The sequence below is a fragment of the Marmota monax genome, unplaced genomic scaffold (genome assembly GCF_021218885.2).
Source record: "Marmota monax isolate L192 unplaced genomic scaffold, Marmota_monax_Labrador192_F-V1.1 WCK01_AAM20220418_F8-fsc00003, whole genome shotgun sequence".
Taxonomy (NCBI): Eukaryota; Metazoa; Chordata; class Mammalia; order Rodentia; family Sciuridae; genus Marmota; species Marmota monax.
This window is the reverse complement of record NW_026694084.1, coordinates 28,828,442-28,855,577: the sequence shown is the minus strand read 5'-3', so window position 1 is coordinate 28,855,577 and position 27,136 is coordinate 28,828,442. Positions and strand designations below refer to the sequence as shown.

The 27,136-nt window shown below is 41.7% G+C and overlaps 2 protein-coding genes across 3 annotated transcripts in view; one reads left to right on the top strand and one right to left on the bottom strand.

The window, feature by feature from the left end:
* The window catches only part of Fam91a1 (family with sequence similarity 91 member A1), a 184,635-nt gene that overhangs the window by 68,611 nt on the left and 88,888 nt on the right, over positions 1–27,136 (bottom strand). Inside the window, exon 2 of the mRNA XM_046464997.2 lies at positions 25,729–25,811. Coding sequence (XP_046320953.1) covers positions 25,729–25,767 — 39 coding nt within the window. The 5' untranslated portion in view covers positions 25,768–25,811. The remainder of the gene's footprint in view (positions 1–25,728; positions 25,812–27,136) is intronic.
* The window catches only part of Anxa13 (annexin A13), a 53,012-nt gene continuing 30,520 nt past the window's right edge, over positions 4,645–27,136 (top strand). The window contains exons 1-3 of one of the 2 annotated variants that reach the window (XM_046465003.2): positions 4,682–4,738; positions 5,877–5,999; positions 25,750–25,825. In XM_046465003.2, the coding sequence (XP_046320959.1) occupies positions 4,724–4,738; positions 5,877–5,999; positions 25,750–25,825 (214 nt within the window). In that variant the 5' untranslated portion in view covers positions 4,682–4,723. Of the gene's footprint in view, positions 4,739–5,876; positions 6,000–25,749; positions 25,826–27,136 lie in introns of both variants that reach the window. The other variant, XM_046465004.2, reaches the window with a different exon arrangement.

Below are 27,136 nucleotides of genomic sequence, written 5' to 3'. Positions count from 1 at the left end.
AATAGAAGAAAAATGAATTATTTAATAACTCTAGGATTGACTGTCTAACCAAAACTAAGTCAAATCCTTTTCTTTCTTAATCTATATCAAAATCAATTCCTAATGGATCAAAGATGTAAGTCTTAAAACAATAAAATAACTTGAAGACAGTGTATAAGAAGATTTAAGTATCATCATGTAGAAAAGGTTTTTCTAAGCAATTGAAAGAAAAGACTGATATTTGACTACATAAAAACTAACACTTTCAGGGCACAGTGGTGCACACCCGTAATCCTAGTGACTCAGGAGGGTGAGGCAGGAGTTCAAAGCCAGCCTCAGCAAAAGTGAGGCACTAAGCAACTCAGTGAGATCTTATCTCTAAATAAAATATAAAAAGGGCTAGGAATGTAGCTCAGTGGTCAAGTGGTCAAGGGCTCTGGGTATCCATCCCCGCAAAAAAAAGAAAGAAAGAAAAAAACACTAACGTTTCACACAAACACATATACACACTCAAAACATAAACAGAGACAAAAGGCAAACAAAGAAACTGGGGAGAAATAATCGTCACACTTGACAAAGGCCTAGGTTCCACTATAAATAAAACGTTTCATAAATATAAATGAAAAGACTAATAACTAAGAAGGAAAATTGAGGACAGAAACAAGTAAACCACAGAAATATCCATAAAAATAGCTCCAAAGGAATGGAATGGAGAAGTCTAATGCTATTAAATAAAGGACATAAAAATTAAACAATAAAATAATGAGTTTTCATCTTTGAAATTGACAGAAATGGAAAGTTTAATATTAGTGTTAGCCAGTAAGTGGGGAAATGAGCTCTGGCAAATTATTTTAGGGGGTGTACATTTTGTCTTTGGGAAGTAAGCCTCCTGGGCCAGCTGATCTCTGACAGCAGCCCAGCATCTATACTTTCATGTGGGGAGCAACTTGGAAACATCAATCAGAATTTGAAGTATATATGAAAAATATTCATGCAAAAAACCAAAAACAACCTAAGTGAACTGTAATGATGGACTCAGGCTTGGTTCACAACCATAATGGATTTCCATCCTGCCATCAAAACAGAAATGTGCCAATGTCATGCATTTCCTGATATAGGAACATACAAGGCCTGAAACCAGTCAAATGTATGGTACAAACCTATTTACTGAGAAAAAAAAAGAGACCAGAGATAAATAGAGAAAGAGGAAGAGAGGTAAACAGACAGACATGGCTATTTGTGGATAGTTCAATTCTGGAAGGATTTGCAGGAATCTCCCTGGGAAAGACTCTGGGAGGTCAGTGGGCTTCATTTTCACTGAACTTCTTATACGATTAGAAAAAAATTACCATCTTCACATATTATTCTTTAAATTTAAAAACTAGCTAGGCTGTAAAAATGATGACCTAGCAGAACCTAGTATAGCCATCATAAAATTCTCTAACAACGACAGTGATAAAGTAGTAAATAGTAAAATAGTAAGATTTTTCATTCTACTTGGTTAATGTTTTTATTATTAAAAGGTCTAAATTTTTAAAAGAACTTGAATGAATCATTCTAACAATTCAGAAGTGAGTCAATTTTAGCCTTTTAGTTGTGAATAATTATACAACTTAGAAAGCCTATATTTTATTTATCAGTAATTTTTTTCTTGAAGTTTTATTTATTTTCCAATTTTAAAAGCAACACGATTTTAAAAAAATTAAAGGAAACTATAAATAAGAGAAATGCAAAGATGAAAAAGTATCCATGGCCTATCAGTAAAGATGATCATGTTAGCACTGCAAAACATTTCCAGGAAATATGAATGTGTGTGAATGAGTGCATTTATGTTTGTTTGTTATTTAATTTTATTCTCACTAATCAGTATCCTGAGTGTTGAGGTGACTCTGCCTTTTACAGTTGGAAGCCAGCTGATTGAGTGACATTCTTTACTCTCTCCAGAAGCTGAAGGAACCCCAGGTACATCATTCTTCTTTGAAGGTCTTGTAGAACTCAGCTGAGAATCCCTCTGGTCCTGGATTTTTCTTAATCAGTAGGTTTTTGAGGTTGTCTTCTATTTCACTGCTTGAAACTGATCTGTTTAAATTGTGTATGTCCTGATTCAGTTTGCGTAGGTCATATGTCTCTAGAAATTTGTTGATGTCTTCAAGACAAAGAAGAATTAACATCAATATGCCCCAAATTATTCCATGAAATAGACAAAGAGGGAACCCTTCCAAACTCATTCTATGAAGCTAGTATCACCCTGATACCCTGATACCAAAACCAGATAAGACACATCAAGGGAAGAAAACTTCAGATATTTCCTTTTGCATTATGAAATTTAGTAATTTGAGTTTTCTCGCTCTTTCTCTTCATTCATGTGGCTAGGGGTTTATCAATTTTATTTTTTCAAAGAACCAATTTATTCTTTTGTCAATTGTTTCAATTTCATTGATTTCAGCTCTCATTTTAATTATTTCCTGTCTTCTGTTTTTAGTGTTGATTTGTTCTTTGTCTAGGGCTTTGAGATGTAATGTTAGGTCATTTATTCATTTACTTTCTAGTCTTTTAATGAAAGAGCTCAGTGCAATGCACAATCCTCTTAGCACTGCCTTCCTAGTGTCCCAGAGGTTTTGATATGTTCCATCTCTATTCTCGTTCACCTCTATTTTTTATTTCATCTCTTATTTCTTCTGCTATCCATTCGTCTTTCAATATTATTTAGTTTCCAGGTGTTAAATTAGCTTCTTTTTTTCAAATTTAATTCCATTATGATCTAATAGAATGCAGGGTATTATATCTATTTTTTGTATTTGCTAAGAGTTGCTCTGTAGCATAAAATATGGTCCATTTTAGAGAAGGATCCGTATGCTGCTGAGAAGAAAGTGTATTTGCTTATTGATGGGTAATATATTCTGTATATGTCTGTTAAGTCTAAATTATTGATTGATTTTTAGTTCTATAGTTTCTTTGTTTAATTTTTGTTCGCATATCTATAGAGTAGTGAGAGAGGTATGCTAAAGTCACCCAGTATTATTGTGTTGTGGTCTATTTGGTTCTTGAAATTGAGAAGGGTTTGTTTGATGTACATAGATGCTCCATTATTTGGGGCATACATATTTATGATTGCTATGTCTTGTTGTTGTATTGAGCAGTATGAAATGTCCTTCTTTGTCCCTTCTGATTAACTTTGGATTGAAGTCCACTTTTTTTGACATGAGGATGGAAACCCCTGCTTATTTACAATGTCCATGTGAGTGATATGGTTTTTTTCCCATCCTTTCCCCTTGGGTCTGTGGATGTCTTTGCCTATTAGGTGAGTCTCTTGGAAATAGCATATTATTGGGTCTTGTTTTTTAATCCATTCTGCCAGTCTGTATCTTTTGATTGATGAGTTTAGGCCATTAATGTTCAAGGTTATTATTGATATATATTATGAAGTCCTGGTCATTTTATTTATTTCTGGTTTTTAATTTGAATTAGTTTCTCCTTTGATTGATTATTCCCTTAGTGTAGTTTATCCCTTTGCCGGTTTTCACTTTTTAAAAATTTTATCTTCATGCAATATTTTGTTGAGAATGTTCTATAGTGCAGGCTTTCTACTTGTGAATTCTTTTAACTTTTATTTGTCTTGGAATGTTTTTATTTCATCTTCAAATCTGAAGCTTAATTTTGCTGGGTATATTATTCTTGGCTTGCATATATTTTCTTTCAGAATTTGATAGATATTTTTCCAAGTCTGGATTGAGAGCTCAGCCATTATAATGTGCCTTGGTGGGGGCCTGATGTAATTTGGGGTCCTGTAAGCCTCTTGTATTGATTTTCCACTGAAATTTTTTCTGAGATTATATCTTTGAAAAGATCACACATTTCTTTGGTTTATATCTCTATGCCTCCATCTATCCTGATAAATCTTTAATTTCGTCTTTTCATGTTGTCCCATACTTCTTGGAAGTTCTGTTCATGATTTCTTAACATCTCATCTGCATGGTCAACTTTATTTTCAGGATTACATCTTTTATCTTCATTGCCTGAGACTCTGTCTTCCAAGTGGTCTAGTCTGATGCTGATGCTTTCCATTAAATTTTTAATTTGGTTTATTAATTCCTTATTTTGAGGATTTCTGCTTGATTTCTTTTTAGAATTCCCCATCTCTTTATTGAATTCACGTCTTTCACCTCCTGAATTTTATCTCTGATTTCACTCTTTACATTGTCCTTTACCTCACAGATCAGTTTACCTATGTACATTCTAAACTCCTTCTCTGACATTTCTTCCACTGTGGTGATTCCATTAGATTCTATTGTTGGTGCATCTGGGTTTGTTTGGGGCGATTTTTCCCTTGTCTTCTCAGGCTGTTTGTGTGTCTGCCCATCCAGCCATGTGGATCTGAGGCAGTACAGTTCCTACCCTATAGACGGAAGGTTTCTCACAACCTTGCCTTTAAGTGGGAGACAAATAATAACAGCAACCAGTGCAGACAATATGAAGCCTTAAACCAAATAGCTCCTCCTAAGACGTCCACTGTTTATCATCAGTAATTATGTTATCTTAAAAGACGGCCTATCAATGCAGCTTGGGCAGTTTTGCTCATTTGTAGCAGTGGTCACTCCCTGCCCATCCTCAACAATGTATTCAAATCCAAAGCCAGAGGTTACTCATTAAACACCAGAGATACTGCGCCCTGGGAAAACCATTATAAACTTCCTCTGTGGGAGGACTGAACTCTTAATGCAACACAGACCAACACCTCACGAAAATGGGCAATCATCATGTAAGTTTTTTTTCACTGATTTGGGGAATTAATCTGAATTTTGGTTAGCTGATGGAAGAATTTAGACTATGAGGTTATAGTAACAATTTCATGCTTTACCACTTTGATTACCTTTTATTGTGGGTGTTAGCAACAGCGTACCATGCTTTAAAAATGCCTTTGGAATGTTTCTTCCCCATTGACTAAAAATTCCTCTTAGAGGGTGGTAAAGAGAAATGTTTAAAATAAGGCAGTAAACAGTGCCTTGAAGAGAGCAAATGGCTGAAGGTACATTTGTGAATGTATAATGAAAGCTGTTAGTTTGTGGCAAAGTTGTCCAAAACTTAATAGACTGTACATTTGGAGTTTTGTGGGAAAGATGGTTCATCCTGCAAGGATCAGTAGGCCAAGGCAAAAATGCTCCTGCAAGGCCATATCATTTGGATGGAAAGGTGAAACTATTCCAGCACTACCTTTAAAACAGCATCAAACATCCAAGTATTTGCAAATATCCACGGAATAGATTGAATATTTTACTTTTTCTTTTAAAATGTCTAGGCTTAGGCTTTGTGAATAGTGTGTCTATAACTTGCTAATGACTAAAAATGAACTAAAATATTACCACTTGGAACCAACTATGCACCAGACAAGTAAGAGTTGATTATTGACGTTTTACACTGAAATATGCCTATCTAAAACAATTCCAATGAGCAGTTTGATGAGGCTTTGTGCATCTACTGCAGCTTCTCACACCAAGTTGATATGTCTACCAGGAGGAAAAGGAATAACCTCCCAAATCCCCTGGAAACTCTGGCTTTGTTTTTAAGCTGTTTCCTTTACTAAAAGCATCTGAAAAGAGCACTCAGATGCTTACAATCCCACAGATATTTTCTACAGAGAGGCATTATTTTTGAAATCATCCGTAAATAGCATTTTCATACTAGCCAAAATTCTGAAGCTATCCACTCAGTGTATCTTTCACAGAAACTGAAAACCAGTTTTGAATGGCCTCTACAGAATGCAGAGGACCTCAAGAACAACCCTTTGGCTCTTGCATTAGCATCTTTGGAGGACAATTTTGCCTTTGGAAAATCAACCCCGTGTGACAGACTTTGACAGTGGACCAGCATTTTTATCTATTTCTGTTTTGACTCCTCAGAGCCAGTCTTACTCCCTCTCAGAATGCAGTCAACAGTTGCCCAAAGGGGACACCCAACCCTCGGCAGCCGTGAAACCTGTCAGCCACCCATCAGGGACTGGAAACCCAGAGGTCCCAAAGCCCGTAAGCACTTTGTTTTGCCTCCCAATCATAGGATTCTTGTAGACCCAGTATTTCTCCCAATGACCTTTCCAATTAGAACCCTCCCACCCTGTTCCTCCAGGCTGAACAGCTCATCATCAGGCATAACTTCCAAGCTGGGAGATTTTCCGCTCGGAAATGTTTATTACAATATTTTCAGCTAATATAAAAAAAATGTAATCTGGGAGCTCAGTTTATGTTCCCAGCAGTGTCCCATTGACATCCCCCTAGAGTCTCCACTTAGGTCACTGTGACATCTCAGAAAGCATTAAGGAATATAACATGTGCATGAGGAATAAAAACACTCTAACAAAGTAAACGCAAACCCTTTCTAAAGGACAAGAAAGTCTCAGTCATGGCTTAACATAATTGCATTAGAAAGTTCCTTGAGTCTGTACAAACTCAAACTAGAATGCTAATTTTGAAGCAACCACAGAACCAAACAATTTACCAATTAATTCCTAGTGAAATACGAGTCAATGATGTTTAAATGTATATTACTGATTTTGTGTAATGAACAATATTATTTTATTAAATTAAATGGCTGTGCTTAATGTAAAACAGTCCTTGTTTCCATAAAATGGCTTCCTTTGAGTTTCAGCACGTCTTAAGTATGATGTGGTGTGACTTCCTAGTTCTATGAGGGTTTCTCGTACTGAGAAACTGTTATTTGTAATGCTCTCTCTAATGCCACTAGGCATTCTCTTGGCTGAAACGTGTGATTCTTATGTACATTCTCCTACTTTTCTGTGTTCTTTAACTCCTGTGACAATTAAATAAAATTTGACATATATACAATTATAAATTCAAATGCAAATGCAGGCATTGAAATCATACGCCAATACTTTGTCATTCTGAAAGTATCTTTTACATTCATTTGTAAGTTGTTATGAGCATAGAATACACCAATTTAAAAGCCTCCTAGAAAAGTTTTAAATCCCAAGAATATGTCACAGACCCAGGTCCATAGATAACTATTTGACAAATATTTTTTTTAAGTCAGCAGAATATTGGCCAGGAAGTACATTTTCCAAGGCACTGTGATCTAGAATCCTAGCCAGTTCTGAAACTGAAAATTATTTTTGCTTTGCACTTTCCTCATTTTATTTTTTGCCATCATGAATGATTTTTTTTTAAGCCAAAGACCTAGTGTTTGTGAGTAAACTATTTGGAGCAGCAATAATTAAAATACTGGGTTATTATCTGCAAAATCACACAATGTTCAAAGAGTGCTTGGCCTGATGGATATGTCCCTGTGCTCAGTGAGCTTCACAGAGAAATAATATCCAATAGGGGAGAAAATTGGCTTATGTTTAGCTTCAATTTTTTTTTGAAGCAATTTATTTTTGTGTGGGTTATTTTGAGGAGAATTATTATCTAGAGAACCAAGCTTGCCTTACCATGGGAGTGTAGCCATGGAATATGGGTAGAATGACAGGGAAGAATCATAACTTAGGGAAGCCAATGAAAATGTGGAAATAATTGCAAACTCAAAAGGACAATGATTTCTGGGAAATCATTTGCAAGGCTGATGAGACTACAGGTTTGCAACTCAAAGTGTGGTCCCTGGAATAGTAGCAGCATCACATTGCCTGGGCACTTGCCAGAAGTGCAGAATCAGGCCTATCTCAACCTATTGAATCACAGCCTGCATTTTAACAAGATCTTTAAGAGCATCTTGTGCACATTAAAGTTTGGAAGCACTGGACCCAGGAGCAAGTTCTCCAAATTTGGCTGCATATTGGATTCACCTGGAGAGTTCTAAACACCACTGATGCCTGGGTTCTACTGCCAGAGAGTGTGAATTAATAGTTCTGGTGGTTTTCCTGAACATCAGGATTAGTAAGTTCTCCCCAAGAGGGTCTAACATGGTGCACAGTTTAAGGAACACTGAAGAGGTACATAACACTGACCTTAGAGAACAACTTTGCACACTGCTAACGAAAGCAGGTGTAATTGTGAGTGCTCACAAATGAAAATCGATTTGTAAATGTTATAACACCTGCTTAGTGATCTCCAAGGTGTTTGTGAACATGCCAAGCTAATAACTTGCTTTTGCCAATATTTAGCCAACATAAATATTGTCTAAAACAGAGAACAGTTTGGGGATAGTGGCAGGATGAACACCAGGCAAGTTTAGGTGAAGGTGGACCAGGGGCACAAGGGAGATGCATGCCAGGTGGGGAATAGGCCCTGATTCCTGAGAAAAGAAAGGAGATTCCTGGGGAAAGAAGGGAGACTCCAGAGGCAGATAAAAATGTAGAGCATTTGGAAGAAAAATAAGTATGGCTTTTAACCAAGAGTGTGCATTAAAATGTGATTCCCAAGCCCAGAAGAACCCCCAGCAAACCCCAAGCAGAAACCAATCTAGACCATGCAGTCTTTATTTGAAGAAAGTTTGTCCTTCAAAACACCACCATGGGTATAGGAGGACAAAAATAGGACCTCTGATGTCAAAGTACCACATGCATACCTAAAACGCGCCTTCATTTAAAGACAATTCATTCACAATCTAGCTACGTTTCAAATGCAATTGCTCAGTCCGAGCTTTTTGGGTTTCTTATGTATGGTAGCTAAAAAGCAGTCATTGTAAGAAGTGGCAAGAAGGCTGCCAAAGACAGATAAACAGGCAGAAGGAAGAACATGCAACTGAAACATTGACACAAGGATCCTAAAGCTGCAGGAGCCTGGGGTCACTTAGTGTAAGGCACAGAAAGCCGCACAGCCCCAGGGCACCTGCCGGCATCTCTGCTCTCAGCACAGCAAGGAGAACCAGAAATCCTAGTGATGATTGCCACTGACATTCACAAATCAGTTCTCATTTGTGGGCATTCACAGTAACACCTGCTTTCCTTAGCAGTGTGCAGAGTTGTTCTCTAAGGTCAATGTGATGCTCCTCTTCAGTGTTCCTCCAACACAACTGGAGGTTTAAACAGAGCCTGCTGAGATGCTGATGATAACTGACATCTATTCAGTGCTTAATAGACTGTGAGCTGTTTTGAGGGCATGAACTCTGGTCCGTGCAGTTTGAAGGTTTTCACTATTTCAAGCAATACATGAATTACATCACTTCTGACAATCCTAAAAGGGCAGTACTGGTAGTATTACCTGTTAAATATGAGAAAGTGAGGCAAAGGGAGGTTGGGTAATTTGGACATCTAGTAAGAAGTAAAACTTGGATTGGGGTTTAGTAGAAGTTCTTTACACTGTGTTGGTTTCAATAAAGCCTCCTATTAAAACAACTAGAATCTTACCTTCTAGCAGGTAAACTAGAGAGCTGGGTTCCATCCTCAGAATGTTGGTTCAGCAGACACACTAAGGTGAGCCTGAGAATTTGCATGGGATGAGTTCCTCAGTGATGTTGAGGCTACTGGTCCAGGTACCACACCTTGAGAACCACTGTTAGGCAACTAGAGAATCCCAGCCTCAGACAAGGGAATGAAAAGGCAGAGCTGGTTTTGGATGGACGATCTTAGGATCTGATGGAGGTTGGGAGATGAACAAGATGGGAGGCAAGCAGAGTACTTGGGGGGCAGTGATCCTGGAGAGGATTGAAGAGCCTCTTCCTCCCACCTGCCAACTAAAACAGTGGCAACGAAATTGAGAGAGGAGAAAGACTGGAATGTGAAGTAGACCTGACTTGCCAGTGGATTGGGTGTGGGAGGCCAGGGGAAATGAGGACAGCAGAATGACTGCTAGGAGTCCAGCCTTTGTACCCAGGTAGACTGGTACATCACAGGAATGGAGGGCAAGGTGAAGGCTTGCTAAGTGGGAGAGGAGGTTCAGTGTTGTGATCTGTTGAGTTTGAGATGTCTTGTCTGGGTATAAAGCCCAATGGATGCATGTTGAAATTCAAGAGAGAAGTCTGGGATTGAGGTAATTAGGGAAGTAAGAATTAAATTATTTTCTCTGTTCATTATTTAAACAACCAGTATGTGCTTGATTACAAGTAGCACAGTACCTGACCAACAGTGGCTTAAATGACAAGGTCATTTCATTGTCAGCCCTCACAGGAAGTCTGGAAGGAGGGTTCCCAGATTGCTTCAGCTCCTCAGTCACATGGTTAAGGACACATCATGTCTGCATTTTCATTCTGCCATCTGCCATGTGGCAGAATGCAAGATGGTGATCTCATGTGATAGAGTCACAAACAAGGAAGGAGATAGAGGGAAAGTGACCTTCTCCTCGGACCCCACTCCCCAGTCAGCAAGGAAAAGCTGAAAAGGTTCAAGAAGACAGTCCTTTCCACCTCCCTGGCCAGAACTGGTCAAACCTCCAACCCTAGACTGGCAAAGGGGAAAGCCGTGACCCAGGAGTTGTCCCTGGGCTGAGCAGATCATCTTGATCATCTTGTTCCCTCCTCCCCAACTCTCTCCCCCCATGTTGTCCACACTCTCTTCTGAAAACGAACTCTTGCTTTTGCTGTTCAAGGTGTGGGGGGTAAAAGGGGCTGGAGGGAGGGAAGCCTGGCCACAGATGGACCAAGTGCCACCTAGCTCCAGCTTAGCGACTTCAAGGAGGGGACAGCCATCCCTTGGTATCTGTGGAGGATTGGCTCCAGGGCCTCCACCCCCTCCATGCCAAATCCACAGGTGCTCAAGTTCCTTGTACACAATGGCATGGTATTTGCATGTGACACTTGGACATCCTCTTGTACACTTCCAGTCATTTCTAGATTAATGTCTACGTAACACCTAGTGCCACATAAACAGTTATACTCTACTGTCTCAGAAGTAATATAAAAAACATCTGCACATGTTTAGCACATATGCATCCTTTTTTTCCCAAATATTTTTGATTAGTGGTTAACTGAATCTGCAGAAGGAGAGTCCATGCAGAAGAAAAGGCTGACTTTATCTTCTTTCTCTCAGTATCTACATATAAAATGTCAGAGGAGAATTCTGGTTGGTTCAGGTCATGTCCCTACTGCTTAGATGATCCCTGGTCAAGGTTGATTTTAGGTATTCTTGGGGGTGGGGACATTGCCTTGTCATTACTGATTTCTTATAACAATTATTTTTATTAACATTACTTCTTCTCCCACAACTAATTCTAACCCTTGGGGAAGACAGAAAGGGAACGAAGCCTGGAATATCTGTCGGAAGGTGATGGGGCTTGGATGTTTACAGTGAGTATGAGGAGAGAGAGAAATGTTAGAACAAATTTTAAAGAAAGAATGCATGGATTTGGATCCAATGCATATTTAAACTCTCTTACCAGGGGAAAGAATAACATTCATTGTTTTAACATTGATTGAGACAGGAATTTGCTCAAAGCAAATTTAGATATTTCACCTCATTTCCTTCTCTGCAAATCAGAACTTGTTCATACACAGTTGCTTATATCTCACTACACAGCACATTTGATACCATGAGGTCTTTTTCAGCCCCCGGTATTTTCTCTTTTCAATTCCATCCGCCCACTTATCAATGGTCCTTGAGGATCCCAGAGTATACTAGTCTCTTTTTTTTTTCTGTAAATAATGAATCCCACGTTTATACTCTCCACTGAGTTGGCAAAAGAGAGCCCTTGGCACTCTAGGAAGGAAGTGGGCCATTCCTCTTTAATGAGAAACGTGCTTCATTTTCTATGACTCCCGAAGGCACAGCCTCTCACAGCTGAGGAATGGCCGCCATCTCTCCACAATCACCTTACCCTGAAGCACACTTTTGTCAGTGAAATACATCAGACACAGCATATCTGGAAGTTAAACACTCTTCAGAGGTCTCTCATTCCCAAAACAATCTATGACAGTCATTTTCCCCTGGACACAAATCTTGTTTCTAGATAATGAATGTTATTCTACCTCAAGCAGAAGTTTCAAGTTCTCCAGCTGAACCCAGCACAAAAGGGCCCTCAAAGGACTCAAATGAGAGCTGTTACATGGCCATGACATCCTTACAGAGAGGCTGGGATGCTCTCAGCAGTCATGATGCAGACTTAGAAATGGGAGGTGGTGACAGGCTTCTCGCTTTGGTCTCATCTCAACTCACATTCTTCCTCCTAGTTGCCTTATCCTGCTCCTACTCATCTTTCAGATTTGTCCTCTGGGTTACTTTACAAAAAATTAAAGAGAGACATCGTGGTCCACTTCTGATCTGCCTTCTTGTGTAACCACAGCAATTCTCTCTGGGTGACTGGAAGCCTTGCCCTTAACAGTACCCATGGGCCACTGGAAGCTCGGCCTCCTCGACACCTTTTAAAGTAACATGTGGACAGAATTGAGGCAACCATTAGGCCAGGGTTATAGACCTTTGGCACATAGGACCTCGGCACCATTGGCATCTGGGCCTGGATAATTCTTTGTAGTGAGGGGACAGTCTTGGCATAGGTTGTCTAGCAAAATCCTTGGCTTTTGTCATTAGGTATAATAGTAGCAATCCCAACACCATTTGTGACAAGCAAAAATGTCTCCAGATATTGTCAACTGTGCCCTAGGAGGAAAAATTGCTCCTGGTTGATTGAGAGCCACTGCATTAGACCCAGACCTGAGATAAGCAAGGCAGAGGGGCAGAGGTGTCTCCATCATGTCTGTACCTCCCTGGGTCTCCGCCAGCAGCACACATTCCACCCTTGAGGCCCTGGAACTCCCTCACACTGATGCCCTCTCTTGTCTCCGGGGGAAGCCAACTGCTGCTGGAGGTTGGCTCTTGTTCTCCCGTTAAGGAAGCAGCAGCTGAGGTAGCAGCATTTCTCCCAAAGGCTGTCAGCCCACACTAGTGTCTGATGGCCAGGGCATTAGGAAGACTTCCTTTGGGAACACTGGGGAACCCGACTCCTGGGCTTCGAGCTGAGGGTTTCCCACCTAGATGAGCAGTGCTGGCCTGAAAAACTCCAGCCTTGATCTGCTCAGCTCTCCTCTGCTTGGGAGTTGCTCCCAAAAGGCTGCCCCACTTGGTGTCCCCATACCAGAGTTCAGTGCACTGCAGGCTTGTTATGTGGCTTGCCCTTCTGAGTCCCTCACCATGACCTGCAGGAACAATGGTGTCACCACATTGAGGCACTAGAGGTTAAAGAACCCTTAAGGTCAGATTTCCTTGCTCCTGCCCAATTCCACAGTCAGCTTTGATAGGTAAAAATTACATCAACATCTATCACCCAGACAGTATATAGCCCAGGGATGCTGATCTTTCTGGGAAAATTACCTAACTGTACACATCTTCATCAAAAAGTACTAAAATGCCAGTGAAAAGCAATCCCAAGGGTAGAAGAAAGGTGTTCCTCCTGCCTGCCTGCCTGCCCGCCTGCCTGCCTGCCTTCATTTCAGTCCTAGGTGTTAAATTCTGGTGTTCATGCATGTTTGGCAAGTGCTCTACCGCTGAGCTACAACCACTGTCCTTTTTATCTTTTTAAAAAATTTTGAGACAGACTCTTACTAAGATGATGAGGCTGACTGCAGACTTGGAGTCCTCCTGCCTCAGCTTCCTGAGTAACTGGGATTACAGGTGTGCACCACCACACCCAGCTGAGAAAGGTCTTTTTTTTTTTTTTTAATCTAACAAGTTTCCCTCATTTTCTAAAACACATAGTCAACATATGTAAGTCATACTAGGTTCTGATCACATGGATGTTTTCCTACTTTCGGCCTTATTTATTAATATTCCTACCCATGTCAAGTGACAATCAAACTCTTAATAGTTGAATGTGTCACTTTAAAACTGCCTTTCTAAAGAAGGGATTGATGGCAATGAACAACTCTAGAACATTCCCAGCACCCTTCTGATGGGGCAGAGCTCAGGCTTCCTGACACACTTTCCTAGCTCTCTGATCCATGCTCAAGATCAATAAACTTCTAATGGATAAAAGTGGGAAGGGGATCTAAGAACAGGGAGAGCTTTGCTCTTAGTTGGAGTGATTGTGGAGAATCCTAATAAAAATAGAGCAATAACCATGTCATGAAATACAAAATATTCTTATTAATACAAACTACTTATATATACCCAACAGAGTATACTTAAAAAACTTTTGGTAAATTTTTTTGGTGGTTTTACTTTTTGCTCATACAAACATTTAAGTGGGTTTTGATTTAAAACAAGACCAATAACAAAAAAGCAAGACTTTTCACCATATTTTTGTCCTAAGGAACCATACCCAAGAAACAATCAACTTAATGAAAACAATATGTTACTAATGACCCAAGAGTCGTGTTTAAAATGTGAATGGCCCCTTGATTCTGCTTCAAAATGCACGTTAGTCTCTACTAACCATGCCTGTGGAAATGTCACCAGTATATTTTTTGGCTCTGAATTCTGCAAACTTTAATTAATAGAACTAATTGTTCTATTAATTATTGTCTTTTACAATATTTTATTCACACTAGTGAGCTTCAAAGTCCAAATGAATAACCAGTCAGAGGCAAAAGAACATTGTCCTGACGTTGTGGGAGACTCACATAGAGATACAAGACTCCAGGGTTATCAGCAGGAAGCAGTGTTTACTAATGCCAGCTCTGGCTCAGCGGATTCTTATCCAAATGCTGAAACTTCAGCATGGAGGAGCATAGCCTTATATACTTTTGCTAGTTTTCATTTACATATTAGTTCTTTGTCTCCCTTATAAAATAATCCACATTATCTGGTTGGGCATTCTATGTCTAAACTACAAAGTGGCAACAATGTTACAACAGAATTGTAGAAGGCTCCTGTTGATAGATGGCACCACCTTATTTTTTTCTTTGTTCTGAAAAAAATCTCTGCCCCAGGAGAGACAGGAGTTAGGTTTTTCCATAAACAGGTATTTTATTTTTAAAGCAAGTAGGTGACCCAGTGCAGCTGACTTAATAACCAGACTTCTGCAAAATGAGGGGATTAGATAGATTCGATGTTTTCTGAATTTCAGACTTAAGCCTGACCTCCATGATTTTTTGCCAAATATATGCATCATCCATTCTACTAATTGTTCTATTAATTATTGTCTTTTAATCCCCTCATTTTTTACCTACATCAATTTACATTAAAAGTTAAGTTTATATTAGCACCATAAATGGGGAACTAGTGACTGTTCATACCAAAGTGCATGAGTAAAGGAAAGCAAAGGAAATGTTGGCAAATTTCGTGTTGCCACCTAAAGGCTCAGATCCTATCACTTGTTCTTTGACTTAAAAACAACAACAACAACAACAAAAACTGTTCAGTTGTTTGCATGGGATATAGCAGAAGATGACAGAATAAAATTTAGGCCTTGTGGGTCACACAGCCACTACTACAAATACTCGACTCTGCCATTATTGTATGGAAGTAGCCACAGATCACATATAAATGAATGAGTTGGCTGTTTCCCAATAAAGCTTTATTTTAAAAAAATGACAAGCTGATACAATTTACCATTCTGTAGGTGAGAAGAGTGAGAGATGCTGCTATTGCCAGGCAAAGATGTAATGAGAAGAACTGAAAGTGAGTTTAAAAGGAATTCCTTTTTCCAGGCAGCCCATAGGCTTTAATGCCTTCAGGGTTCCATGTCACCTATTTGAAAAACCTGAGTTGAATTTCCACCATAAGATCCTATTACATGCCTCTTCTCTTAATCTAGCATCTTAGAAAAGTCTTACCTGTGTAAACCCTCAGTACATTTTTATCTTTTACCTTCATTGGGACGTCAACAGAGAAAGTTCCCAGAGGGTTTTGTTAGACCAATGGCTCTCAGTACTACCTATATGTTAAAACAGTCTAGAGAGTTTTTTCAATGCCCCTTGTATATTCCTCAGAGATCCTGACTTAATAGGACCAGGTTGGGACTCAGTTATCTGTATATTTTAAAGCATCCCAAATGATTCTTATGTGCAACCAAAACTAAAAAGATACTAATCTCTCTGTTGGCCAGGTCATTTTTCCAGGAGTGCATTCTTCCCTCCATATGTCATTAATTCTAAGAGCCCCAAGTTCTAAACCTGTTGCTCCTCCAGGTGGGGTCTGATTGACCCCTTTCTGGCACTCTGGCTAAAGTGACTGCTTCCTTTCAGTCTCTCCTCTTCATTATCCTAGACAGCTTGACCTTATTCCAAGCTCAAGATGTCTTGCTAGATACATTTTCCCTCCCCTTTCTCTGCCCCCAGCTGTTGCCTCTGACCCCATGGCAAGATGCAAAGGCAAAGTAGGCAGTGTATCTGTGATATACAAAGGAAGACGATGCATCCTCTCCTGGGAGGAAAGAGAGATGGCTTGCACTCGCAGAGAAGAGTTCCTCGCCCATCCAATCTCATATGCTTGGACTGACCGGATGGAGCTCAGCTGTCCTCCATTAATGCATAAACACTGACCCTGGGTCTACAATGTGCCAGGCACTGTGTTAGGACTAGGACTGAGAAAATGAAAGTGACATGAATCTTGCTCCAAGAGGGTTATGGTCCAGTGAGAGAGAGACTAGTGAATGAAGATAATAACGTATCTTAAGGGAGTCAGATAGAAATCCCTGGAGAAAAATGTAAGCACAAAAGAGAAAGGCATGCTAGACATTGCCTTGCATCAGCTCTCTGGGGAGAAAACAAAAACTAATTGGTGGTCTTTGCCAATTTCTGTGGTATAAATACTGCCACCATGGCTGATCTCAAATCAACAACATGATCACATTGAACCCAGAATTTGGAAGGGCTGTGCAGAATTGGTTCTTATGCTCTTGCAAAGTCAGCTCCAGGTAGGCGGGTGAACCATTCCGGTTTACCTAGAACTGTCCCCAATTTTGGCACAGAAACTCCCACATTCCAGAAAACTCCTCGGGCTTATCTACCAAATAGTTCATCCATTCACTCGGCACTCCGTTAACAGAAAGTCCTCAGTTCTTCCCAAGGGGCTCAGGAAGCATTTCAGAATGGAGGAGAGCCTTCAACGCATTTCCCCCACGTAAATACACCTCCCCACACTTGCCCAGGAAATCAGTGCAGACCAAGTATTTAAAACATGGAGGGGCATGGGGCTCCAGGCACAGATTCTGTCATTTAAATGACAATTTACATATTAAAACATTTGGCAATTTATCAGGCTAGAAATCAGTCCCCCAAAGGAAGTAAGAAACCGTGACCATCCTGTTGGCCTTACGCCACTTCAGTCTTGGAAATGCTTCTGCTAAAGTTCCACCCCTGGTGTACCTGGAACATGGTAGTACTCTAGCTAGGATCCCTCCCTTACTCTAAGGGTAAAGTGTTTCAAGCAAAGGGGAACTGGCAAGTTTAGCATGAAATAGCTCTAAGGACATTTCCTCCTGCTCCTCCTCCATCTCTCCATCTCATCCTCCTCGCTCTGCCCTTCTTCTCCTCTTGTGAGCCTATGAAAAAGCAGAAAACCCATTCCTCCCCAATCAGCTGTGGGTCATCACAATGAAAACTCCCTGCTCAGCACTCTCTGGTCACCATATTTAATTTTCTGAAGACTCTGCCGGGTAGGGTAGGTATTAGTTCCAGTATACTCATGAGAAGCAGAATATAATATTCCATTTAAACTAGAAGGAACCTCGGGAGCAGAATTTGACAATTGTGCGTGTCCGGCATACAGTCTGTCCATGGAGGATGACTGTCCATTTTGCCTTGAAAATGGTGGGAACAAGCTTCATTTTTCATTTTGTTTTCCATTTGCTCATCAGCAGAAACATCCCAAAGTTATACAAGAGGTTCTTGTCTTCCCTAGCCAGTGGACAAGTTTCAAGTCTCAACTGATGTTTCTGTAAAAGGCCAGCTTTCTAAGAGTTATGCTGAGCTTTTCTATTATTCAATTTAATAAGAGGTTGATGAGAAGTCAGTAATAGGGTTTCTGGATCCAAGCTGTGTGGACGGGACGACCCATTTCACCACTTATTGGCCACAGGACCTTGGGCAAGTTATCAATCTCACCGTGTCTTGATCTTCTTATCTGCACAATCGCAGGTTATAATACATACTTCATAGGGTTGTTGTGAGGGTTAAATGAATTATTAAACATAAATTGTCTAGACTGGTGCCTGGTATATAATAAGTGTTCTATAGCTTGTTGTCATTCATAATTTTAAGGTTTTTTCCCCCATGAATCTCTTTTAGACTCTTAGCCCCTGTCATTACTTAAGTACAAAGTGATTTCCAATTTAAGGCAAAATTCTATGATCAGTCATTTTGAGTTTATTGTGGTTTTGAAGTCACCACATGAAGCACTGTGGAAGGGGCTCATTTACCAGAAACAGGAGAAGACAGAGGAAGTCATTGACAATGACACTGAGCACTCCCTGTGCCAAGCACTTGGCCACGTACTCTGAATACTCCTCGTGACAACACCTGAGAGGTAGACGTTACTATCCCCACCTTCCAGATGGCAAAACAGACTAAGAAAAGATAAGAGGGAAAGATTAGCTCTATTCCTGGTCAAAGGTAGATATTCCTGAGGCAGGAGGGGGGAACACATGTGATATCAAAGAAGTCCCTTTGAGGGACCTCCATGTCCCCAACTCTACACTGTCCCCAAACTCTATACAAAGCAAGTTTATAATGGGATATTATTCAGCCTTAAAACAGATAGAAATCCTGCCACTGGTGTCCGTCTGGATGAACCTGGAGGACACCATGCTCAATAAAACGAGCCAGTCACAGAAGGACAAACTTCATGAGTCCTCTGACATGAGGAGCCTAAAAGAGCCAAACTCACATGAGCAGCCAGAGTTGACCAGGAACCAAGGGGAGGAGAAAAGTGGGGTTGTTCAGTTGATATAGCTGTTTAGTTACAGTTACGCTAGATGAATTTATTCTAGAAAACTCTGAACAACATGTTGTCTCTGGCCAAGGACACTACTGTGTCCTTAAAAAGGTTTTGTGAAGAGGGTAGATCTCATGGTGAGTGCTCCCCCCACACACAATATACAAAGGGACACATAGAAACTTTGGAAGGTAATGGGTGTCTATTATCTTGATTGTGGTGATGGTTTTGTGGGTAGATGCATTTATCCAAATGGATCAAATTGTATACACTAAATGTATGCTGTTTGTTGTATACTAAGTTTATCTTAATAAAGTAGTTTAGATATTTTTCATGAATTTTGTTTCAAAAAAAATCTATCAAGGCAGTTTTGGCAGAATTGTCGACATTGGCTGGCGCTGCCATGACCAAACAAACAGTGCCATGGTCACGGGTAGCACTGAGGAGAATTCGGGCACCTCAAAGCCTGCCCCAGCAAAACCTCCACCTGCCTCCTCTTTGCTCCTGCTTGGTAGATGCTGCCTGGTTCTAATCCTGGCCTTTCTTTAATCTCCTTGGCCTCCTCCTGTTTCATGTCAGCTCCAACAGCAGCTCTCTGTAGATCAGTGTAGAGCAAGCACTATGCCCTCTGCTCCCCAGCGCTTCCTAAGAGCCCTCTTGGCTCAGAGTCTGGATACCAGGCAACCACTTTCAAATATTTACTGAGCAGAGTGCAGCACGTCAGGACTTCTGAGGAACTGCACTGGAAATATTAGACAATCCAAGTGCCACTCCCCTTATACTTTTCATCATCCTTCAGAGTTTACAAATGACCCTTACATCCTTATGTCACTAGGCATCAAACTCCCTACGTGCCACCAACTGAGTGCTCGCTGTAATCCAGCACGGTGCTACTCCAGCCCCAACACGACCGCATTAAACATCACACTCCAACAGGAGCAGGTGGGTCTCTACCTTAAAAATGAGACAACTAAGGCTCAGAGAGATGGGTCAGCCCGCCAGGGTCATCACCCAGCAAGGACCAAAGCATAGTTGAACACAGTAGATGGGACCCTCAGGTCTATGCAGTATAGACCAATGTCACCTTCAGATTTAAGGCAAAATTGTTTGCAGCACAATAGTAAGCACAGTAAGCACACGGGCATGCGAGCACGTGGACACCAGAAGTATCATGCTGGGGTCCCTCCCAGCCATCTCCTTTTCTCACCTCCACCCCTCCCTTTTTTACTTTTTGCTTGCCTAACTCCTACTTATCTTTCAAGTACCAGGGCAAATGTCACCTCCCCCACAAAAATTCCTTTCTTGTCTCAGTTATTTGTACCCAAAGTTCTTGCTTTATCACAATGCAATCATTATTTCTCTACTTATCTGTTTATTTCCCAAGGACAAGGACTGTGCTTCTGGATTGTTGTGTCCCCATCACTTAAGATAGTGCTTGGTGCACAATAGCTCTTCAATACCTGTTTGTGAAGAAAGAGAAGAGGCTAGAGAAACAATAAGAGGGAGGAGGGAAAGGAGGAAGGAGGAGAAGAAAGACAGGGCAAGGAAGAATTCAGAGCAGCATTTAATTTGCTTGCAACATATTTTTCAATGAATTCTTATGTCATTCATGAGCTACTGTATTCTTAGAGTCCAATCTCGATGCCATCCAAATAGAAAATCAAGACATGAGGATTGACAGACATGAGTGCCCTTAAAGCTATGTCCTAGACAATCTTTGCTATCGTATAATACAGAGAGAAACCAATATATAAACCATTGCTCTCAGCCAACTCCGTGAACTTCATCCCCAGAGTTTGCTGCAACCTGGAAGAAGATTTTTCTAGAATGTCCCACTTCATAAATGATAAGACTTCCTTGCCCTGGTAATTGGACTGGGACAGAAGGCCTTGATTGGGTGTCTATCTTGCATTCTGGCCCTCTGGCCGGGGATATCAGGGACTTGGTCCAAGGGTCTACTTTCCTCTGGGGCACCCATTATACTGCAGCAGGGACCTCTGGGTAATTTCACAGAGCAGGTGTTTCAGCATTCTTTCTCCCCCAGGTGACACTGCTCCCTAGGATCATTGCATCTCAATTTATTTTCTGTGTGTCCTTCCTCGAGAACAATGGGTCACTCTCTTGTTTTAGGTATAAGCACAGAGACTCAGAAAATGGCATGTATACTACCTTCTAGAAGGAAGAAACTCCAAGACAGAAAGTCCCAGCTGTACAAACAGGGGCGGTGCCTCTGGTAGGGCAGACAGTACTAACTTCCATTTCCAGTTATTCTGGGATGACTGGCGAGCACCTCCCCAGGATTGTAGCCCAGCAAATTTCAGAGCCCTGTGAGGTGTGAATTCTCACACTTGTTGAGTAAAACAGCTAAGGACGTGTGGTGTTGGGGCTTCATCCCAGGCCAAAGACTCCACAGCCAGAATTTTTAACCTCTTTACTGCCCTGGTGCAATATGAGAGAAAAAATATGGGTGAGAGAAAAAATGGACCTGTAGGGTGCCCTTTACAAGATAAAACTTCTCAAGCAAAATGTGTTTAAAAGAGTCCAGAAAATTCATTGCTGATCTGCCATCATACATTTATTAAGCACAGGCTCTGCTAGGATTCTTTTTAGATGTTTGGCATGAATGACTTCATATAAATTCTCACAAGAGCCTTATGAGGCAGGCACTATTATCCCCATTTACCAAAGTTTGATAACTTATCCAAGGTCACACAGCTAATAAGTAGTCATGCTGGGATTCAGATTCAGCCTGACTCAAAAGCCTTTTTCTGAAATTTGACTTCTGTATCTTCAGTATTCACCTAATATAAACTATGATATGATATTGTTTGGGGTGTTGTGAGATATAGAAAAATAAAGAGAGAGAGAGAGAGAGAGAGAGAGAGAGAGAGAGAGAGAGAGAGAGAGAGAGAGAGAGAAAGAAACAAGTTTGGAACATATCTAGATAGCTTCCAAACTTCTTGAATCAAAATGTGCAGAATTAGGGGCTGGGATTGTAGCTCAGCAATAGAGTGCTCACCTCGCACATGCAAGATCCTGGGTTCGATCCTCTGCTCCACATTAAAAAAAAAAATAAGTGAAATAAAGGTACTGTGTCCAATTACAACTAAAAAATAATATTTAAAAAATGTGCAAAATTAAACATCTATCTACATATAATATATATATGTGTGTGTCTGAATATTATCCTTATATATCTATATATCTTTCAAACTTCTCAAATTAAAATGTATTTTATTGAAACCTGCATAAATATCACTTTATGAAGTTTTGTAAATATTATTATAAGACAAAAAGCCATAAGGTGGCCCAAAGAACCAGGGAAGGACTAACACTTACACAGCTCCCCATGAACCTGGCTCTTGCAATGTTTTTCCATGTTAAGCCTCAACCCTTGAAAAGTGGACTCTAAACCCCTTTTACTGATGAGGAAATGGTGGCCTGCAGGTTAATGACCCAGGTTTCCATGGTCGCTAAGGGACAGAACCACATTCAAAGCACAATTCCTAGAGGCTCCAAGCCCAGACTTTCATAACCATCGTTATTGGCATCTAATTTCTTGCGCCGTCACTGTTTCCTGAGTGTCCGTGCAAATGATGTTAAAAATCAAACAAAACACAACAAGGCCTGTAGCTTTGCCTCCACAGGCTTGAAGATGGAAGGCAAGAGGAGTCTCCCCGCCTCAGGAAGCACTTGACCAGGTGCTAGTCTCCAGCGGGTCCATTCTGGACCTGACTCAAATTCCCACTCCGTGTGGAAGTTCTGCTCAGTGGCTTCAGGTTTCAAATTAAATCTCCTGCTGGGCAAGCTGGCCTGAGGCCCCAGAGCCAGCTGCCTGCCCTTCCAACAATGGACAATGGGGTGGAATGCAGCCCTAGACATCCAGAGAAGTGCTTTCCTAGCTCCCCTGAAGGAGCCACAGCACACCCTGGCCAGGACACTGGCATCCCTCATGAATGCGACCATTGTTGAGGCAGCCGCAGATGCACAGAGGGGAAGATTCCAGGCAGCTCTCTCTCTGTGTCGCTCATTTTTAAATCATCACATCACATGGTTCCTTGGCTCCAACACCACGTATCCTGCTGTTACAAGGAACAAGACTGTGTTCTCTTCTCCAGTGGATTAGGAAGGACGACCAACATGACTAACAGTGGTTCCTACAAGGAGCCAGGGGCCAGTGACCTCAGTCTGCCCTGCTGCTGGCAGTACCTCTGACATAGACTGCTACCTGCCATTATCGCCAAGCAAAAAAGATCTAAGTCTCAGCAGCATGTCCATTCCTAGCACATGGATCAGCACCTGTCCACTGCACCCCCCAAGCCAAAGGTTTGGACTAACCTTTAACCTTGGATTAGCAAACTAGACAAGTTTAAAGGGTCCTTTTCCCATCTCTCAGCTCCTATAGTTCTATGATATTTGGATCATGGGACAATCTTGCTAAAACAGGAAGGGGATGAGGGCCAGGAATGTCATTTTATATCTGCCAGAATCAGAAAGTCCTGGTTTGGCCCTGGCTCCAACCCAGCCATTGCTTGGCCAGGGGATCTCGGACAAGCCTGCACTTGGCTGCTACAAACTCACACAGCTTCTTTGTACAAAGAGGAAAAGGTGCCCCTGAGTGGGGAAGCAGCCCTGCCAGCTCTGTTGGCAGGTGTGACCCCAGCCCTCAGTGGGTGCCCTCAGGAGGGCATAACCTGCACAGCCAGTTGCAGAGCCTGTGTGTTTCCATTTATCAGTGAAGTGGGACTGATAGCCAGTGTCCCACCACATTCTCTGCCCTGAGGAGACTAGCAGGACCCCCAGAACAGTTAGTGAGTTAGTCTGTTAGTAGGTTTCTGGTTCAGGTCTGCCTTCCTTCTGGAGCCCTCCAAGATACTTCCAATGAAAAGCAAAGACCCCCACACACTCAGTTCTGAGATTCCACCCTCTCTAGAATTTGATGGAAAAGCCGGGTGGGCCGCTTAGATGCACAGCCTGTACAGTCTCCGAGAGCCCTGTGCTCAGAAGGGCCTTGTGTTGGGTTTAATGCTGTGGTATCACTGTGTTAAAATTCCTTAATTTCTGAGCAAGGGACCCTGCACTTTCACTCTTCACTGAGCTCTGCAAATTATGTAGCTGGCCCTGCCAGCAAACCTTCAGAGACACCACATAGCTTTCCACACCCCACAAAAGTTTTGGATAAGGAAAATGGGATATGTCACCCCTCTGCCTAAGCACAAAGACCTTTGACATAACTGGAATGTGAGAGGGTGGTGGCCTGGTAGAGCATGTGCTTCAGCTGGTCAACTAAGCTGGATAAAATTCTGCCTCCTGCAAGGCTTCAGACAAAACCCTCACCCATCTGAGCCCAGGTCTCCTTACCTCTAAGGTGGCCCACTCATGCTTACTCTTCCCTGTGAGTGATGAAAAAAGTCTAGAAAAGACCTGGCACAGGGCAGGTGTTCAAAAAAATTGTCAGATCCCCTCCCAGGTTGTTTCAGGAATAGATACCTCAAGATGGATAGGCCCTTGTGTTCCAAAAGGCAGTGAGATGATTGGTGGCCCTGGAGAATCAGGAGCCCATGATTCTCCGTTAACCAAGACCTCCTCCAGACCATGTCTATTAGGACACTTGGGTTGCCAGGGCAGAAATCCAACTCATATTAACTTAGCCAAAGGGGAAGTTTGTTAGTTAATGAGGCTGGGAAGTACAGGAAACAGGCACTGCTGCATCTGAGGATGTCATTCCCTTTCTGTTTCTCCTTCTCTCTCCCTCCTGCCCTCTCCACCCCTTTATGTTGTGGACAAGATGGCTACCAACAGCCCTAGATGCACAGTTTCTTGAGCCCAGTGGGGAGCACATATCTCTCTCATTATACTAGCCAAGGGAGAGACTCATGGATACTGTGTGGATAATATCTCCACTCCTAAACCAATCACAACTGCCAGAGTGACAGGGCAGGTGCCCACAACGGTGACGGAGGCTGGACCACGGGGTTCCAGTCTCATGACTCTGTGAGATCACATAAATGGGGGAAGGGGCATTCCCCAAAGGAAAGCTGATGTCAGGCAGATAAATGCAACATATGCTCTATGTGGTTTACCATCGCTGCCTCTAGGAGTCAAAGGACATGACAGGAGGGGAGACCAGCAGGGGAGGTTCGGGAACTAGCACTTAAACCAGCGTTTGCTGAAGGACGGGAAATACAGGCACACGTGCTGCCTCACAGAGGAAAGGGAGGCAAGGAACTGAGAAAACTCTGGATGTGCTCAAGGTCACTAGCTGCATAACTGCAATTAGCCTCACATCTTTAAATTTTTAATAGCAATATGTATATTTTTATAGTTATTTTCTACTTATGCAAGAAACACTGGTTTTCCAGCTTAGTGCTAATAAAAGTCTCTTTTTAAAAATTAACTTTAATTAAAAACAAAGTAGGTCTGTTGAAAGAAAAATAATAAATAATAATGATATCGACATAGTAACTGTGGATACATTAGTACATGTATTAAACCAAAGGCTGAAGTATGGGACACGGCTCGGCATATAAACAGGACTTTTTTCTCCCCAAAGAGCACTAAAACCCCAAAACTATGTTCTTATTTGTTCTCATAATATACCACTGACAAATGTATGTACCTCATTGTGTGGATGGTAGGGATCCAAATGAATCTGTAGTAAGATCCTAGAATTCATAGCTTCTGGCAAGCAAAATCTATTCCCTAGATAGACTTGTGTCTCGTGACAAAGCAGAGAACCAACACCCCAGGACATTGGCCCACTGTATTAGTCCCTATTTCAGAGACAGACACACAAAGAAGGGGTTGATATGAAAATTGCTTTTCACAAAATTGGCCAAGACTATTGTCCTTGAGAACAGAAGGGTCTATTCTTCAATGGTCACCAAAGCCAGCTGGCCCCGCAGAGTACCAGCTCTCTCTCCAGGGCCAGAGCCCCCCCTCTGATTTCCACACCACCCACGTGAAACGTGGCAGCTGGTCTCTTGCTCAGATGACGGCTTGGTCCTCCAGTTAGCTACTCATTTCAGGCAGAGAAAATTTAAATGACCCTATTATCCACTCACCTTTCGAATTATTTTCTCCAGGCCAAAGAGAGAAGTCATCAGGGGTTCGATGTGGATCGAGATGCCAAAACGCTGTACAAAGCCTGCAAAGGAATGGGTATGAAAATACATTTTTGTCTGCTAATTTATTTCAGAAATTGATTAAACTCAATCTCATAATCAACTTTCCCACGATGATGAGAAAATGACCTACTTATCTTATGTGTTCCAAGTTAATTCAAGTTGATCATTTCTAATGATCTCTTTATTCAGATTCCCAAAGATATAATCAGATCCTATAACTTTTCAAGATTCTATATAATGGGCAGAAGGTGGATATTGGGACAGTTACTTTCAGCTTGAGGTGAGAGAAGGTCCATAAGAAGTGTAGTTCTTGCAGTCCTAATGTCATCTAAACCCCTCTGACTCCTTTCGTGGAGGTGGTGGGGAAATCAGGTCTAATGAGAGCTGGATTAGGGATGTGGGAAGTGCACAGAGAAATGGATTGAGTGAGTACAAAGCTGTAGCCACAGTTGAGAATCCCCAGGGTCAAAACTGGAGAAGCTGTTTACACGGTGCAGGAGTGAGGTAAATCCAGGACCAAGCGGGGTGAAGGAGCGAGCACCCAGGTCCAAAGCCACAGAGGAAAGCTTGGGGTCCAAGGAGGCCACTGGTGTAACAAGGTTTGGGTCCAGGAGTCTGGAAGAAGAGAAATCCAGAGCACAGAAAGAAGGATTTGCCTTGAACCAGGAGGAGGAGGGAAGGAGCTGAGATTGACAGCTGGAGGAGATACATTCCACAGTGTTGTCAGGGCAAAAATTAAAGGTGCTCATGCATGAAACAGGACACTGCTCAGGCAAGGTCATCTACCAAAGAGATGGGTTTGACAATGGAGTGTGGGCCTTGAGTCACGGTTTGGAACACCCCTTGAGTAGCAAAGAGGTGGAGATGACCAGGAAGACTGCTCTCAGGGCCCCATTGAGTAGGGAAACCATGTCTTCTCATGGCTTCAGCCCACACAGCTGTGGGATCTTCTCCTGCAGCCTGAGAGAAGAAGACAGGAGAAATGGATAGGAGAGAAGGGTCAAGGGCAGGGTTAATTAAATTTCCTAGATCATCTTTTTTACATTTAATGGGAAATTTAAAAATTTTTAGACACTTTACACACAAAATCTCATTAAGTTATCCTCATAAAAAAAAATCCATTTTTCAGAGGAGGAATGAAGGCCCTGACTAGTTACATAACAAACCCCAAGTCACTGAGCCAGTTAGTGGCGAACAGTGGGGTGGGTGCCATTCCTATCATTCACTCCAGATGTCACCAACTCAGAGACATTATAGTTAGTCCATCTCAGCCACACCACTGTGCTACCAGCAGATAAGGACAGCCTGTGAAGTCCTTGCTCGGGGCTGTTAACAACTGACAGGA